Source organism: Zootoca vivipara, chromosome 3 (genome assembly GCF_965207765.1).
Source record: "Zootoca vivipara chromosome 3, rZooViv2.hap1.1, whole genome shotgun sequence".
Classification (NCBI taxonomy): Eukaryota; Metazoa; Chordata; class Lepidosauria; order Squamata; family Lacertidae; genus Zootoca; species Zootoca vivipara.
This window is the reverse complement of record NC_142586.1, coordinates 11756039-11774496: the sequence shown is the minus strand read 5'-3', so window position 1 is coordinate 11774496 and position 18458 is coordinate 11756039. Positions and strand designations below refer to the sequence as shown.

The window sequence follows — 18458 nt, the reverse complement described above, 5'->3', positions numbered from 1 at the left end:
CTGCTGACAGTTTGGAAAATCTCTCTGTCATCCAACCTTGAAGTCTTGCAGTTATCTTTCATGCCTCTTCACTTCCTCCTGCATACGGTCTCACAAATATCAGCTTGCCAGGCTATCATTCCCTTCCTTTCCTGCCTTGAAACCCGCATCAAAGCCTAATTTATAGCAAAGCTCAAAAGGCAACCCAAGTAAATTCCTTTTCAGTCTCCTTGTCATGGAAGCTCCTTACTCCAGTCAACCAGGCATTTTGAAACTCCAGTATTGCCAAAAAATCCACCACCAACCTGAACAATATTTCACATTTCAGGCCAAATACTGCTTATCTACTCATCTTTCATTGCCCTCTTCTTCTTTTTAACCATCCCTTTAAGGACACTTTGGATGACTCAAATCTCATTGCAGGATCTTGGTGACAGTTTTAAGAAGATGCTGCAGTTGCTCTGTTTTGTAGTTCTCATTTTCAGGCAGCTGCTGTACACTCTCCTCCTTTAACCTTATTTTCATTTACGTACACCTGCACATTCAGTGTTAACAATGGAGAGCTGTCAGAATTTCCCGGCCATTCTGCACATGACTTATCAATACAGAATTGAATTTCTGGTTTGGAAAAGCATGGAAAACCTTGTAATAAGGCTGTTTGCCCTTTTGCTTACCCACTCCTTCAGAGTTAACACTGAAGGAGCAGGTATTCACCTTGGGGATACTTCTGAATCCTTTGCTGTCGCTTGAGGTTCGAGTGGCTTCATTGGCATGGAATGCCTTCCATCAGCTTCAGTTGATGGCCTGGCTGTGCCGCTATCTGGACAGGGATAGCCTAACTTCTGTCGCCTATGCTCTGGTAACCTCTAGGTTATATTACTGAAGTACATTATACATACAGCTGCCTTTGAAGACAGTTTGGAAACTTCAGCTGGTGCAGAATTCGGCAGCCAGGTTGTTCACCACGCAAAATGGTTTGAGCATATAATGCACTGGCTGCCAATTAGTTTCTGGGCCCAATTCAAAGTGCTGCTTTTTCCCTCTAGAGCAGGCATGTCAAACCTGCGGCCCTCCAGATGTTTTGGCCTACAACTCCCATGATCCCTAGCTAGCAGGACCAGTGGTTGGGGAAGATGGGAATTGTAGTCCAAAACATCTGGAGGGTCGCAGGTTTGACATGCCTGCTCTAGAGCCTTACATGGTTCAGGACTAGGGCTGGGCAATATCTGGTTTTCAACATTGCAATATATCACCAGCTAAACATCATGATATATTGATAAGGATGGAACTATCCTAGCTCCTGAAATAAGGATGGAACTATTCCTAGAGGTGACAGTAGGCCTGGGCGATACCCAGTTTTCTATCACCAGCTAAACATCGCAATATACTATCTATCACAATGTCTGAAATAAGGGTGGAGATATGGATTGTTTGGTTTCACAGTTTTTCCTGCATCGTGATTTTTGCCAGCGCCTGCTCTTGTGATTCACTGCCCCCTGCATGTGGCAGGGGAGAGCTGATCTGGCAGAGTTAACAGGGGCTGCAGGAATCAAGAGAAGCAATGCCTGGCTTCACGGTTTTTCCCACATTGTGATTTTTGTATAACACACACACACATCATGATTCACGATACATTGGCAGGTCAAAAATTATGAAACCGATATTACAATATGGACTTCAAATTGGTTTTGGACGATAGATCGATATCTGAGCCCTACTCAGGACTGCAATACAAGGACCACCACTCCCCATATGAACCAATCCAGACCCTGCAATCATTATTTGAGGCCCTTCTTCATGTGGCCCTTTTTCTTTTGGTGCACTTTAACATGAATCTTGCAGCTCTTGCTCAACTTTTTAAAAAAGAATGGGCAGAAAAAAAGAGACGGGGACCCTCCCTTTGTGTTAAATATTCATTTTACACAACACCCCATTCTGACTGTTTGGGGGAAATTTCTCCTGCCACCCTGAAAGCTGCAGAAGCTAGCTTCCCATTTTTAGATGGGGAGAATAGATCCATGAAATGGGGATCCGTCCATCTTTAAGGCTTCACAGAAGAAACAGATGCAGCAGCCTGCAAAGCACTTTATCATCTTGGACATGTTCTTTCCTTTCAAAACAAAGGAAAGGGACAGGTATGAAAACCAAATATAGTAGGCCCTTTAGCATCAGATTATTATCAAAGTGCTGTGTCCCATTTGTAATTTTAGTTCACCCTGTCTTGTTTTTCTAGCTTCCAAAAACATCCAACTTTGCTGTGTTCAAGAACTAATAATATGTTCTAAATCTTCTTGTGACAGTAAGTGCTACAAAGATTAATCACAGGGTAAGATAACAGTTTGAAATACTTTTAGCGCAGTAAGTAAAGCCTGGTGATGTTTCTCTCACATTTAAAAACTCGTGTCCTACTGATTGCATGTGCTTCCTGAGCCCAAGGCACTTTTCACTTGTGATATGGGCTCTTATCAGTCCCTTGAACTCTTCTTTTTTTGGGAGTTGGGGTAGAATACACCTTTCGATTCAGTAGACATATAAGAAAGTCATATTAATATGTAAGTGACTTGAACCGTATTAGGAAAAGACAAGTCTGCCTATTCAGAGTCTACTACACTTTCATATGCTTATACCAAAATCTGTATTTATCTACATTCCATTTTGCATTCATTTGCATTTAAAAAAAAATCCTCTCAAACCACATATTTCAATGCATTTTAAAAGTAGCATTTTAAAGTCCACATTTTGATACATTTAATCTGCTCAGAACTGTATCACAGCATTTGGAGAAGTGCCAAATCCATTGGGCAGTTATGTTCTGAGCCCCACATTGACCCGAGAGGTGCTGATAATTTCGTACAAGGAAATCACAAAGATCACGTTTCTTTGTCTTGCTCAGTGCTGCCTTGTGGGAAACTTCAGCGCTGATCCTTCTGCCATTTTACTTTACTTTCAAGGGTTAATGTTGTTAACCTCCAAGTCTTCAAAAGGGCAAGTTTAAGAGATGTGTCAGGGGTAAACAGTGACACTCTTAGCTAATGATAGCTAATTGCAAACAGGGCATCAGGTCAAACGATCCGAGAATACACAGAGATAGGCAGCCATTAACCTCAAGTCAACATAATGTGAGTGACTGTGGGGAGGTAACATATACCTAGGGAATAGTTCTCACATAGCATTTATTCCCAGGGAACACCAATCTTGGGTTTTATTTATAGGGAGGTATGTGTACTCATGCAAACCAAATTGAGGCCTTGGTATTGGGCAATAAGGATTTACTAAACCTATCCATTCTTAAGGAAATCAGCCTGGAGTGTTCACTGGAAGGACAGATCCTGAAGCAGAGGCTCCAATACTTTGGCCACCTCGTGAGAAGAGAAGACTCCCTGGAAAAGACCCTGATGCTGGGAAAGATTGAGGGCACAAGGAGAAGGGGACAACAGAGGATGAGATGGTTGGACAGTGTTCTTGAAGCTATGAACGTGAGTCTGACCAAACTGTGGGAGGCAGTGGAAGACAGGAGTGCCTGGCGTGCTCTGGTCCATGGGGTCACATGACTAAAAGATTAATCAACAACAACAGAGCACACATCAAAATGACAGCATTGCATATGAGTAACTATTGCAGTGGCTTTGTGTACTCAAGAGGGAGATCTTAGCTAGGGAGAGAAAGAGAGCAAAAATCAATGGTAATCTTAAAAATAACTGATGCGTGTTCGTTGTTTGGGATCCTGATTTGTGACAATATGGAGGAAACACCATGTCTGGCCTTAAATAAATGTTCAAGGAATTTTAATGAAAGCAAACAGATACCTGATAAGACTTTGTGAAATTTCTAAAAGAAAGCAGAGGAGTTATGTACCTCCAAAGACATAACTAAGCACAGAAGATCACTATTTATTTAAGGTTGTTTCATACTGCTCTTCATAGTGAGATTTCCAGTGAATTTTACAAGGGGAAAGTAAAGCCAATGCTCCTCCTTCAGTTTTATATAGAAGTTCCTCTTCATTGCTTGCACAGTGTTTAGAACTGCATAATCTGTTGGGATCAGTCTGATTCCAGCCTATGGCCACTTTCATATGTGTTCACCTGTAAGTATTTTCCGCCCTGTTTCCACATAGATCTGCGTTTTCAAAATCCACATGCAACTAATACCTGAATATGTGCATTGAAATGTATTCACTCTCAAAAGGCCTATTTCAAAACTCTTTAATCTATAAACATATGGATTTCTAAATTAATTTGTTTTCTCCAGATATGGATTAAAAACCAATGATTTCTAGCCTTTTTAAAAATTAAAAAACAAACAAACACCAAGAACAGTATGGGAACATTTGGAAAGTGGATACAGTACCTAAGTTCCAATCTGCATATTAATTTGGGAGGCACAGATCAGGTTTGCTGCTATCAGAATATTCAAAGAATGATTTTCTAACTACAACTAGAGTGGACTAAAAAACATTGACTATATCGTCAACTCCTCCCCCTCCCCATTCTGTTGCTACAGATATATCTTGGGCCTGAAAATAGCCCCATTTGATTTCCACACAATGAACTTCAGCTTTAATGAAGAAAGCTTTGTGTTCACTCCCCTTTTGGTTCCATGTTCTTACACCATAATTCACATTGTGCTCTTTCCCTTTATGCTAGCAGCAAATTATATAGCTCCTCAATGCCCCGGTGAAGCCTTAAGATTTTGAGAGCTGCTGCTTAACGAACACATTTCTCTCATCTACCACGTGCATCGCACTGCATCCCTGAAGACATTTGTCTCAATATAAGATATGAGAGTCTCTTCTCATAGGAAAAGACAGCTCCTAAATGGTCCACATTCTCCAACGCACTTCATCCAAATTGAAACTGACTGTGTGAAGACAATTTCCCCCGCCCTTGCACATTTGTTTTTGGCTGAAGGGGAGGGGGCACAGCTCAGTGGCAAAGCACAAGCTTGCTTTAGAGAAGCCCCAAGCTCAAAGCACAGCATCCCCAGTGAAAAGGGGACCTTGGAGGGCTCATGCCAGGGTCTGCCTATACAGTATACCTTTAAAGGTATAGAATTATGAGTACACTGATGTAAAGGCATCATGTTATGCAGGGCAAAAGCAAGAGAAACAAAGTTGCAGACACCTAGGACCCCTTTTGCATTATGTGGCAGGACAGTGACACCATAAAAACCCCAATTACTCAGAAAAAATTCTGGCTGGACCCATTACCCAGTCATCCCCCCCCCCCCCCGTTTTTTGCACCATCCCTAATGGAAATGGCAATGCTGTTTGTGTGTGAACTCCTGATGTAGCTCTCTTCTTTCAAACAGTCAACAGCTGTACACTATATTGTTGTGTTGTTATTTTTGTTATATTCTTGCATAAAATAACATTATATTGCAGCCACACCCCTGGAATGACTTTGAATGGCTAGCTAAACCAGGGGAGGGTAGTTGATGGGTCTCAAACCCTCAGTGAGTTCGGGAGGTCCCCTGCATGCAAAGACAGGTTCCCAGCAGATTGAGTAGACAAGACCAATAGCAGGTGCAATGGTCAAGAAGGCCATTTCTACACATGCTGTAGAGTACACAGCTTTCCAAACTGTGTGTTGCGGCACGTTAGTGTGTTGGCTGCAGTGTGCAGGTATGCTGTGCGAATGCAACCATCACTCCTCCTGGGGCTGGAAAGGGATTATTTTAACTTCTGAATTGCTAGTGAAACTGAATTACTGTGTTGCAAAATGACACACATCTAAAAAGTGTGTCACCAGCATGAAAAGTTTGGAAAGCTCTGCTGTAGAGGGAAATGAAGGGTAGTTGGGGCTCGTCAATCTGGAAGGATAGCCCATCTAAGAGAAGGAAAACTCTGATCCTAATCCTTTGCTGCCTTGTGGGATATCTTCAGAAGAAGAAGCCTAAGGAGTAAACCCTACACAAATCTGGAGTGGGGTCCCTACGATGATTGGATGGCGTCTTGTACACCTCCTTCCGTCAACTCCTGCAGCCAACCTGGTGCCAAACATATTGCTCTGCTTTCCTTTGAATCACATCAGCAAGGCCAAGAGTGGGGTCTTGCCGTCTGGACAGTCCAGGACCTCCATACACACTGCCCAGGTTGACACGCCAGGGAAGTCACTTTGGTACTGCTAACGCAGCGGTTGGACTTCACCCCCAAAGATGCACTCCATTGTCTCTTGAGAAAGATGGGTGAACAACAGCTTACCCCTCACAGAGCTACAATTTGCAGAAACCCTTAACAAACTATAGTGCCTAGAGTTTTTTTAAAGGAAAGAATGTGCTCTCCCAATGTGCTTTAAAATTTTAGTGTGCGTACATAGTAGTAGATGTGCAAGCCAGGCCATTAAGGTATCTGTTCACTGATTCTTTTTCACTCTTCTTAGAAATGCTCATCCAGCCTCTTCTCTCTCACAGCCCTTAAGGTCTTTTTATTTAGACAGGCCTATCACCTCACGGATCAACTTTGCTTCCTGTTTTGATGGATGGCATTAGTTGGGCTGCTGCTTTCTGGCTTTCTTCTAGTTTATTTGCTCATTTTTTAAAATTTTAACACAGTTGCTTTGGGTTTATATTTTACTGTAGTATAAATGTAGGCTTTAATGTTGCTAATCACGTTGACGGCTTAGTGCAGAAAAGTGGGACATACCTTTAAATATTATATAAATAAAGCAATTTAACTAAAATTAGTTTGCAACCCCACATGACTGAGGCAGACCATGCCCTTTCCACTCCTCAGTAGTGAAGCAGCTATTACATGATTAATTTTTATTTCAGCAGCCATTGCAAAAGCAGTTCAGAAATGCCAAGTGGCTGAGAGATTAAATGTTAAAATAATTACACTTAAATGCAGCCATTGAAGCCAGCAAATATGGTTTCTGTAGACACAGGTGTGCTGCTCAGACCAAGAGCTGGAAGAGTGTTGGCTGCCCAGCTCTTGAAAATGAAAAAAAAGCACTCAGAGGCTTTATTATTTAAAACGGAGGGGGGCATTGATAAATTGAGATCCCAAGCAAAGTTTAATGACCAAAGATTTGGAGATAAACAAGGAAGAGAGAAGAATAAGGAACAAGAGCAAGAAACAGAATTTTAGAGCTAAAAGACAAGTTGAGGTGCACATTCTCTCTGTATTAAACGATTATTTTGAACTCAGAGGCAGGGGAGTGCATTTGAAAATATGTCTATAGGAGATGAAGGAATACAAATGGAATATGGCAACATATTCATTCACATCTATTAAAAAACCTATTAAAAGAGGAACAGAGAAATTCAGAAGTAAGATGATCATTGTTCATCCTTCACAAGTTTAAGAATTGTGAGATTCACTAAAAATACAACACTTTGTGTTAAAGGTAAAGGGACCCCTGACCATTAGGTTCAGTCGCAGACGACACTGGGGTTGCGGCACTCATCTCACTCTATAGGCCGAGGGAGCCAGCGTACAGCATGACTAAGCCATTTCTGGAGAACCAGAGCAGCACACGGAAACGCCGTTTACCTTCCAGCCGGAGCGGTACCTATTTATCTAGTTGCACTTTGGCATGCTTTCGAACTGCTAGGTTGGCAGGAGCTGGGACCGAACAATGGGAGCTCACCCCATCGCGGGGATTCGAACCGCCAACCTTCTGATCGGCAAGCCCTAGGCTCTGTGGTTTAAACCACAGTGCCAACTTAAAACCATGGAGAGACCTGGTCTGAATAGAGACATTGGATTCTTATCTCATTATACATGATGAAGCTATTTTTAGCCATCTCATCCCTTGCTTTTTCCTGTAAGACCAATTGCAGTCGTTAACAGTTGTCAACAGGTTTACCACACCTATCAGCCAGTCCAGGGCAGTCTGGAGCAGGTCGGGCGCCCTGGCGCTGAGGCACGGAGATCGCTCTGGCGCCCCCGCCCTCGCAGCGCCCTGTCCGGCTTCTGCGCGGCTTTGCTGCGCAGCGTCCCACCTCCCGGCCCGGCGCACCGCACCGCACCACCGGGACCTCACCTAGAGCCGGCCCTGAGCCAGTCACCCATTCCCACCACCCTTCTGAGTAATACCCCTCCCCACCCTCTCACAATGTATAAGGGTCTGGTGACTTCTGTTTCAGTGTATCTGAAGAAGTGTGCATGCATACAAAAGCTCATGCCAATGACAAACTTAGTTGGTCTCTAAGGTGCTACTGGAATGAATTTTTAAAATTTTGCTTCAGGTTACAAACTCTGCTAACCCGGAAGTAATACCTCGGGTTGCGAACTTTACCTCAGGATGAGAACAGAAATCGGGCAGCGGTGGCACGGCGGCAGCGGGAGGCCCCATTAGCTAAAGTGGTACCTCAAGTTAAGAACGGTTTTGGGTTAAGAACAGCCCTCCGGAATGAATTAAGTTCGTAACCCAAGGTACCACTGTATTGTTGACTGTACAAATTAAAAATAACAAGTATGTTTTACTTGGCATTTACAGTATGCTCTGTTGGCAAAACAAGTACAGTTATTTTTTTAAAAAAAATAATAATAGCCTTAATCTAATTAAAACATACACAATGAGAACTTTGTATAGGGGATTATTTGCACTGTGCATTATCATCTGAAATGACTAGATCTCTGTCTGGAGCATCCCAAAGTATGCTCCCCAAAAGTTGTTTGGAACAGAATAATCTAATAGCTGCATGGAGATTTTACTATCCAGATAATAAAGAATGAGGGCAAAAACTCTGCTTATGTTGGCGAAATACTGAGCACTGTGCTTGGCTGTAAACAACACTACTATGGCTACTTATGTACTGACTCCCAGAAAGAAGAAAACAAGAATTTAACAACGAAAGCAGGCAAGTGTTCATTCTAGGTGTAGGACGGCTCAGAGAATTTCTACAAAGCAAAAGAAAACTGAAGATAAATAATGCCCAGGACTGAATATTATTTCCCTCCTTAGTGTTTGAAACATTAGGACCAAAAGGTTCATCATTAGCTTGGCTTTTGCCAGGGAGTTCAAAAGGAGGCAACTTCTGCTGTTAGAACCATCAGATTAAAGGGCCATGAAAACAGCTACAAAAGAGAAAGCAGCATTTCTTACAGCAAAGCACAGAAGATTTGCAAAACTGAATTATTTGAAAACACCATGGTAGGAGATGATGAGAAGAGAAGAGAGGTTTTCACTAGACATGTACAGATATGCACAAAAAGGGCATAGAACGGATTTAATGCTTTTGGTGAGGATGAGGACAAAAATTATTGCCAGATGTAAACTTACATTCTTCCAAGTTTGTATTTTTATAACAGTTCCCATCACTATCTCTAATGCTTTCCTTGGGTGGTCAGTGCTGATCAGATTGGAGCCAAAACAAGACAACCCACAAGCAAATAAACAAGTAAAAACAAAAAACAGCAGCTAACTCCCCGAAACAGGCAAAACCCTCTCAAAACAGAAAGGGAAAAGATTGTGAATTTGTGCTGTTCACATAATTGTTATGGAACACTGGCAACATGAGGGTTCAACACAGGCTCATTTCTGCCCATTGTCCATGAAACTGCCATTTATCATCACAGCCCTTCTATTCAGGATTGAAGGAAGCACAGAAAATTGTCGGTTGCTGAACTCCATCAAGGCAGGGGGAAGCAAATCTTTGCGCTTTTCAAGACTTGCATAGGTTGGGCAGAATATCACAAAGTTTTATGTTGGGATGTGACAACTGGCATACCCTCCAACGTTACTTGGGGGGGGGGCATTTCTCACTTCCCTCCAGCTGATCCTCCTTGACCCCCCATTTTGTCCCCACTCCCAACAAAGCAATTTCTATCAAAATAAGGGTGAGTGCCACGACCATTACACCAACAGGCCACAACACACACACCCTCCACCGGTTGCACTCTCCTAAATCCATCTCTGTTCGAAGGCCGCGGTTCCCCCCATCCCGGAAAATCTGTTTATGGCTCAGAACAACAGCATTGAGATGTGGTTTCTGTGGACCTCTTATGGCTCGCCAAACCAATCCCTGCTATTTTTTGAGTTTCTTGTGAATTTGGTTGGTTTTGCTAATTTGGAGGTTGATGCACTGGGCAGTTTTTCAAGAACATTGTTAGTAGCCCAGAACAGACATTGCAATGTGTTTCTGTGGATGCCTTTTGCTTACTGTTATCAATCCCATCCAGTCCAGTTTGACTTGTGAAATTGGTTGGTTTGACAAACTCAGAAATTGGTGTTTTAGACACTTTTACTGTATTATTATTTATTAAAGACCTGATTTATTGTCCATCATAACTTGTGCATTTGGTGTTCAGAAGTTGGTGTTTCAGGCCACTGTGCTCCAGATGGGTTCTAATAAAAAAACAAAAACCTAGCAAGTCCTACCTGTTATTTTCTAATTACCAAGTTAGGATAATGCAATCCTAGGCCAATCTCGAAACAGCAGATAGGCGACTTTTACAAATGACAAAACCCTGCACCCCCTAAATGTTCCGTTAAAATTCCTTTCTAAGAAGCAAAAGTGCATGTTCTTAATTCTCTTTTTGTGTTGTGCAATAAAAGGTCATAGCTTCAAGGCTCACCAACTCATTAATTTTACCTTAAGCCTAGAAAGTGAGCAGAAAACTCTCAATAAAATGACCAGTGAAAGGCTCAGGAACGGATTGTGCTCTGAAGTAAATTATTAACAGCCTGAACTCCAGAAGCAAACCGCAAGGAAATAATGGTCTGAAGTTTTTCCTCGAAGTGCTTTTCAAACAGTTCTGCCTGTGCAAACCTCATTATTTGCCATGCTGCAAATAACCTGTAGTTGCTTACTACAAACAGCTTAAAATCAACAAGAGCCTGCAATAAACAATTACCATCAGCGATATCATTGCTTTACAAAAAATGCCTGATTTATAAGTAGAAGCAAAAAGCAAAGCAAATGGGCCAATTGCAGGGCACCTAGCTAACATCAAAGAAACAAAATTCACTTATGAATCCTCACACGTATAAGTTTCCAAGGGGAGGGCTGGGAGGAGGAGATAACCAGCATTGTAAAACATGCACAGAGGGCAAGCTTCTTGCTCACCGTGGGAGAGAAATACCTCAATTTGTTACACAGCTGATTTTACATCTGTTTCTTTATCTACAGCTAGAAATCACTCAGAAAGTGCAGTAACAGCTAAGCAGGAAAAACACTGCATCAGAGAACAGTCTCGCAGTGGCATATTTATGTCCCTACAGCCCTGTACACAACCACTTCAGGGGGCCCTATTCATTTGCCTAAATTCATGTGACTACGCCTGAAAATATGATGGAGCTGAATGCATAAGAATGAGTTAGTTAATAGCAAGGGTTGTCTTCTTTTTACTATTATACAGTATTATTAAATGGTGCTTCCCCCCCCCCCCAATTCATTAGATCAGGCTGCTAAAGCAAAGAAAGTGTTGAGGGAAACTAGGAGTGGCCTTTTGTCTTGGGTGAAGCATGTGAATATATATACATTTATTTATACAATGTAAAAGGTCAAAGTAAAGGCTATCAATAAAGACACAATAACAGCAAACAATAGATAACTGAGCAGTTTAAGCAGTCATTTACTGAACACTTATAATAGTCGAGATGAGCCAATTAAAACAATTATGTATTTTGTGTTTATGTATTTTTATACTGTGAACCATATTGAGATCTATGGATGAAGGGCAGCATACAAATTTAATAAATAAACAACAATGACTATAATAAAACAGAGAGAAGAAAAATGAAACTTTATACAGTAGTACCTTGGTTGTCGAACGTAATCCGTTCCGGAAGACCTTTCGACTTCTGAAACGTTCAACAACTGAGGCACAAAGGGCAGTCGGCAAAGTCAATGGAGAAAAAAGGGAAAACCGCAGAGGAAGCAGTTCGACTTCCGAGGCACGTTCAAAAACGGAAGCAATTACTTCTTGGTTTTTGGTGTTCGGGTTCCGAAACATTCGACTTCCGATACACTCAAAAGCCAAGGTACCACTGTATAAATATACTGTTTTAATTCCAATTATCATTAGAATTAGTTTGGGGAAAGATTTGAATTATATTCACAATTTTTTTATTCTATTTTTTAAAAGTTTAGTTTATACTTTGGTTTGTTATTTTGCATATAAGATTCTTGCTGCTAGAATCATATTATATAACAGTTTCTCCCTACCTTTCAGATATGCTAAGAGAAATATTGTAGGTTCTAGCTGAACAAGGTATTTCAAAAAGTTTCTTATGATAGATATGATTTCTGGCCGGCAGATTGATAGATATACTGATGTTGCTTCAGGGCAATTCCACCCACAGTGATTGAAATCCACTTTAACCTCGCCACATTTCCGACAGTTATATTTGTTGGTATTATAAATTCTAGCCATTCTAAGGGGGTTAAATACCACAATGTCCGCAATTTCACTGAATTATCTGACAGAGTTCAAGGTGCCTTATATTTCTCAATATCACCCAGTGCTTGGAATGAAGCTCGCTGAACTAGTTCAAAAATCTCTGAACTACAGTTGAAAGTAGTTCCCATAACTACTAGATGAACTAAGTATGAATTAAGCAACTCCTGAACTAATCTATTTGTTTATCATTTTGCATGTATTAAATACAATTTATTTCTACAAAAATATGCTGTGTGTGGAAATGTGCTTCCTGGTCTTACCCACCATGCAGCTTCAATGGATGAGACCAGGTTTTAGTGCTATGAGAGTGGCAGGTAAACCTCTTCCTTGTCACACTGTGCATTATTTTATCCATCTCTATCATGTCCCCCCACAATGACCGCTTCCCCAACATAAAGGGGAGGCGCATTTTGCGCAGCCGCGTGCAGCCCCCCCTGGGATCCCTGGGGCAGACCTGGAAGTTTGGAGGCCGGCACTGCCTACCTGAGGCTGGAGGCTGGAGTCACCGCCCACTCAGTCAGCCAACCAGTCCAGCCGTGGGGAGGCGTGCCAGGGGGATCGGCCAGGTAGGATCAGGTAGGCTTACCTGCACACAAAGAAGAGGAGCCATTCTTCGGAAGCAGCCGACGGATTCAGAGCTTTCCCACCCTCCACTCCCTAACTTTATGCTTGCTTTACAGGTTATTTACTTCCACAGGCTTCTTGCTTTTCAGGTTTTTCTTCCACAGGCGTACACACACGCAGGCGCTGCTACGACCGGTCGCTGTTAAAGGGATGGAAAGGACTTTCCCTGCATTGGTAGGTTTCGCCTTTCCCGTAGCAATTCGTCACAACTTTGGCGGATGCAGGCCTTGGGCGGAATCCTTTAGTCATTTACATAAAGGGGAGGGGCGTGGGGCAGTGACCCCCTGCCCTATTGCAGCGGCGATAACAGGGTTCCCGTAAACGGGCCTCAAGGGGGGGCATTTGGCGATGCCACTTGGCTGGTTATTGCCCTCCCCTTCCAGCGGCGGCGATCGGGGGGGCGGGCTATCTGCTTGAACATATGTTCTCCAGAGTTAGCCCAACCCCCACTCATGCTGGACAACCCTGAATATAACCCCACCCCCGGCTGGGGGCTGGGAGGGATATACGCCCAATGCCTGCGCCAAGGTCTTCCTACATCTGAATATTAATAAAGTTGTGGCCAATTTTAATCCCATAAATACGTTGTCCTGTGTCATTATTCCGCTCAGGGCTGCCCCAGGGACTGGGGGGGACTCCGCCTGGCTGCGCAAACTCAACTTTATCCCCTAACCTAAAAAGCCCCCAAGTCCTATTAACATCTGTGAGACCAGATAGTCCAGCTTTGGTTAAAGGTTTCAACACAAGTTAAATACAACTAACTCTCTTTGAATACAGTACATATAGTGGCAGAGTTCAGGAAACAGGTGGGGCATTCCGCTCATGCAGTGGGGCTTTCCTGTGCTCCATTTCTTTTAAGGTCCTAGCTAGGGCCTTAAACAAGACCCATCTTGATGCCTACGTTTGTAGTTCTAGATCAAGACCAAATGTTCAAGTTGCCCTATACAGGTTTAAAACAGCATGGCCATTTCTTATTTCCAAAACATAGTTGACAGCTTGCCTTAAGATACTTCCTCAGAATTACAACTCGCCCATAATAAAACAGATGGCGAACTAAGATTTACAGTGGTACCTCGGTTTTCGAGCATCTCAGAAGTCAAACGTTTCAGTTTCCGAACGGCAAAAACCCGGAAGTAAATGCTTCCGTTTTCGAACGCGCTTCAGAAGTCGAACGGCTTCCACTGCATGTCCCCCCCCCCCATTTTCTCAATTTAACTTGCAGCCAGCCCTTTGCACTAGAGGCTTGGAGGGCAAGAAAATGCTTTTTACAACATGTTCAGAAAGGGAACTTCCAATGCCAGATGGAAGAGTATTGTACATGACACTGCTTCTCTGAAATAATACTGATCCATCTTATATTTGCTCCTATTTTTTCCTACTAGCAGCCCCATTTCCTTTCCCCAATTATGGCATTGCATCATTTGCATGGTCATACCTTTGCGATGTCGTCCTGAGCTGCTACTAAGTTCAAGTATGAAATATTGACCAGGTCAGGGCCATACACGATTGTGAGCATCCGGCCTTCCAGTCGTCCTCCTATGTTTCCTGCATCCAGATGTTCACGTAGTTTTGGATCCTGTAAGTAAGTGCATTGAAAGTCATTAAAGCGTCTGGCTGTACTTAAATAATGATTTTAAAAAAAGAAAGAATAGTTCAATGCCTGGGAAACAGGTGACATATTTCAAACAGATGTGTTTCTAGCCAAATTTATATTATCAGCACAGTCCTAGCTTGCTACTAGGCATTGATGTTGTCAGATCTAAAGTGAAGCAAGTGCTTTTGAGCCTATCTATTTAATTATAATATTTCTCATTTGCTCTTCATAAAATGATGCCAGGGTGCTGCACCAAAGCAGGAATAATTCAATTTACACAACATACCAATACAATTATAACAAATATGCATTACACTATACAATAAGACAAAATGTAAAAACAAACAAACAAACAAACAAACAAACAAACAAAACCCAAGCACAGCATAGAGTGCTATTTTTAATTTAAAGAGCATATCTAAAATACCTAGACAAATAGGAAGGTCATCAGCCGGCACCAAGAAGCTTGTCATCTTGGTGCCATAAAAACCTCCTGAGGAAGGGGGGTTCCCTAGTCAGAGTACCACCTGCAGAAAGGGCCCATTCCTATGTTGAAGCATAATGAGCACTCACACTTGATAATGTGGGTGCCCTTTGCGGGATCGTGCGCGGTGCTACAGGGAACTTATTAATAGAAGGGGGCTGGCCTGCTTCTCAGAGTTATTTGGAGGTACACACCCAGCCTCAGTTATCAAGTTTCTTGCTGGGAGGTGGGGCCAGTCCCATCTCTAATAAGGGGTGGAGCAGACAATACCCTGGCAGTCGGCTCTGGAGATTCACCTTCCCTACCCTCCCTCTGTTTAATGTTTTCTTGTTACAGGTTAACTTTTTCTTCCTGTTTAGCAGGCACTGCTACGGTCTTTGACTAGTTGCTATTGAAAGACCGGGAAGAAATTTTCCTACATTGGCAGGTTTTGTCTTCCCCGTAGCAATTCGCCACAACTTTGGCGGTTATGGCCTTTGATGGAATCCTTTAGTCTTTTCTTCCCTAGAATTGTGTTTTGTGTGTGTGAAGTGGTGATTCACCCCCCTGTGGGGGCGATTCCAGGGTCCCCTCTTAAAGGGGTTACAGTGGTACCTCGACATCCGAATGCCTCGACTTACGAAGGTTTCGACTTACGAAGTCGGCAACCCCAGAAGTCTTTTCGCCGCACGTGCGTTCTGCGCCTGTGCAGAAGCGGCGCGTGTGGTCTGCGCATGCGCAGAAGCGCAGAATCACGCTTTGCGCATGCACAAAATGAACACTTCGACAAGCGGAGGTTTCGACTTACGAAGAGCGCCGCGGCACGGATCGCCTTCATAAGTCGAGGTACTGCTGTATATAAATGGGGTGTCACTGGCCATACACGGAACTGTTGTCGGTATTCCTATATGCGCCAATTTTGCTGCTAAGGATAGGAGTATTAAACTCTGTTCAACCTACACACGTGGGCACCTACAGGGATAAAATGCAATTAATATATCCTCTATTACCTATTTAAACCCATCCCACAAGCTGGATAATGGTGGGGGACTGTTTACACTACCATGTTCTAAATAACCTGCATGGTTTGCTGCATTTACGATTACACTGATTAGAAAGAGGCCCAGAATGGGCATCATGTAAAAAGAAGAAGTCAGTAATGGTTACTTTAATGGTGAAATGGTTTACGTGCAACATTTTAATCATTTCTTCTACACATTCAACACCCTGGAACAACCATTACTTAACGAAGATCATCACGGGGGTGGGGAGTGGGGGTGGGGAGATTGCCAACACAGAATGAAGTTCTCTGGGTGGGCATTCTTGGCTAACTTTCAACAAAAACTTAATTCTTATATCCTTTCACATGTAACTCAATCACCAATGAATTATTCTTTGGAGTTGTATTTTTTAAAAATAAAATAGTGTTCACAGCATAAGCAGATTACATAAAAATAAATGTAGCATTGCTGTTTAAAATGTACTAAGAATCAATGTGTGTGGGAAGAGTCAAAGCACCATTGCATTCTACAAATGTAGATATAGTACAGTAGTACTGAATCAGAACTTTCCCCCCTTACTTAGATCTTCAGTCCACCCGATTCATACATTCATATTAGACAACCTGTATCCAGCAATGGAAGGACAATACTGTTCTTTTACTGATTCTTGAGAGCCACAATTCTCAGGGGAACCCAAGAGCAGAATCATAGTTTACAAATCTGGTTTTATAGTTTCAAGTAGGATAAATGGACATAAATCTGACATCAGGAATCACAAGACAGAGAAACCAGTAGGAGAACACTTCAATATTCAAGGACATACTATACAAGATCTCAAAGTAGCTGTCATATTACAAAAGCATTTCAGAAATTTCAGAAAGAGAAGTTGCTGAATTACAACTTATTACCAGACTTAAAACCATGGAGAGACCTGGTCTGAATAGATACATTGGATACTTATCTCGTTATACATGATAAAGCTATTTTTGGCCATCTCATCCCTTGCTTTTTCCTGTAAGACCAATTGCAGTCATTAACAGTCGTCAACAGGTTTACCACACCTATCAGCTAACCCATCCCACCACCCTTCTGAGTAATACCCCTCCCCACCCTCTCACTATACACAGTCATACCTCAGTTTAAGTACGCTTCGGTTTGAGTACTTTCGGTTTAAGTACTCCGCGGACCTGTCTGGAATGGATTATTCCACTTTCCAATACTTTCAATGGGAAAGTTCACTTCAGGTTAAGTACACTTCAGGTTAAGTACTCCGTGGACCGTCTGGAACAGATTAATCCACTTTTGGAAATGGTAATTTCCAAAATTTTCAATGGGAAAGTTCACTTCAGGTTAAGTACACTTCAGGTTAAGTACAGACTTCTGGAACCAATTGTGTGCTTAAACCGAGGTACCACTGTATAAAGGTCTGGTGTTGGTGTTGACCTTTAAAGCACTAAACGGCCTCGGTCCAGTATACCTGAAGGAGCGTCTCCACCCCCACTGTTCTGCCCAGACACTGAGGTCCAGCGCAGAGGGTTATCTGAAAGGGACCACAAGGGTAATCTTGTTCAACCAGCTGAAATCCAGGAATCTTTTGCCCAACATGGGACGCGAACCTACGACCCTGAGATTAAGAGCTTTGGGCTCTACCGACTGAGCTATAGGCCAGGTCTCTAATGTCAAGACACATTATTTGAATCCCACCCAAGTCCAGGTCCACTCAGCAGAATGAGCAGGAGGAACTCCAAATGTATCAGGGATGGCTCATCACTTTCCAAAACACATGAGTATCTAAACAGCCCCTCACCGTTCCCCATTAAGTCCAGAGTCAAGATTTACCAAAATGCACCACTGCCCAAACTAGGAAATTGTATATCTTACAAAGTGCATGCATTGTTGTGAACATATCTGCATTTTCTTCTGGGGGGTATGCCTCGCCCTGAGCAATGCAGACAATCGAAATGCAATACATTAACAGCTGTGCAAAGGTTTCAAAGCTCATAACACTATCTGCAATGGGAAGAAGTAGCAAACGAAACTGACTTGGAACTAAAGTCAAGTTGTTATTTGGTGTGGTAAGCCTGTATCTCAGACTGCATCATTCTGGAGTGCAGGTAGGTCCTCAAAAGGCTTAATGCTCCAAGATATGGAAAAAAGACTGGGTATGCCTCATATATCTATATCTACATCTATATCTTATATTCCTGCATTGAAAAGTTAGCATAAAATAACTGAGGACAGATGTTGAACCTTGAGCTCCAGTGAACATGTCCATAGTAGCTGTACTAGGCAATCCTAAGGCACATGGAAACTGCTAACAGTTTTGCACTAATTCAGGAAGAGCTTTCTCTGCTCTGTTCAGAATAGCATGGGAGACTTTTCTTACTGCTGCCCCTGTATTCTGAGAGCACAGTTAGAACTCCTTGGGAGTCCCAGTCATACTGGAACATT

General features: G+C 42.5%; 1 protein-coding gene across 3 annotated transcripts in view; it reads right to left on the bottom strand.

The window, feature by feature from the left end:
• PLCB1 (phospholipase C beta 1) overlaps positions 1-18458 on the bottom strand; it is a 426994-nt gene that overhangs the window by 173359 nt on the left and 235177 nt on the right. For all 3 annotated transcript variants that reach the window (XM_088665570.1, XM_060272415.2, XM_088665571.1), the window contains exon 4: positions 14385-14525. In XM_088665570.1, the coding sequence (XP_088521696.1) occupies positions 14385-14525 (141 nt within the window). The remainder of the gene's footprint in view (positions 1-14384; positions 14526-18458) is intronic.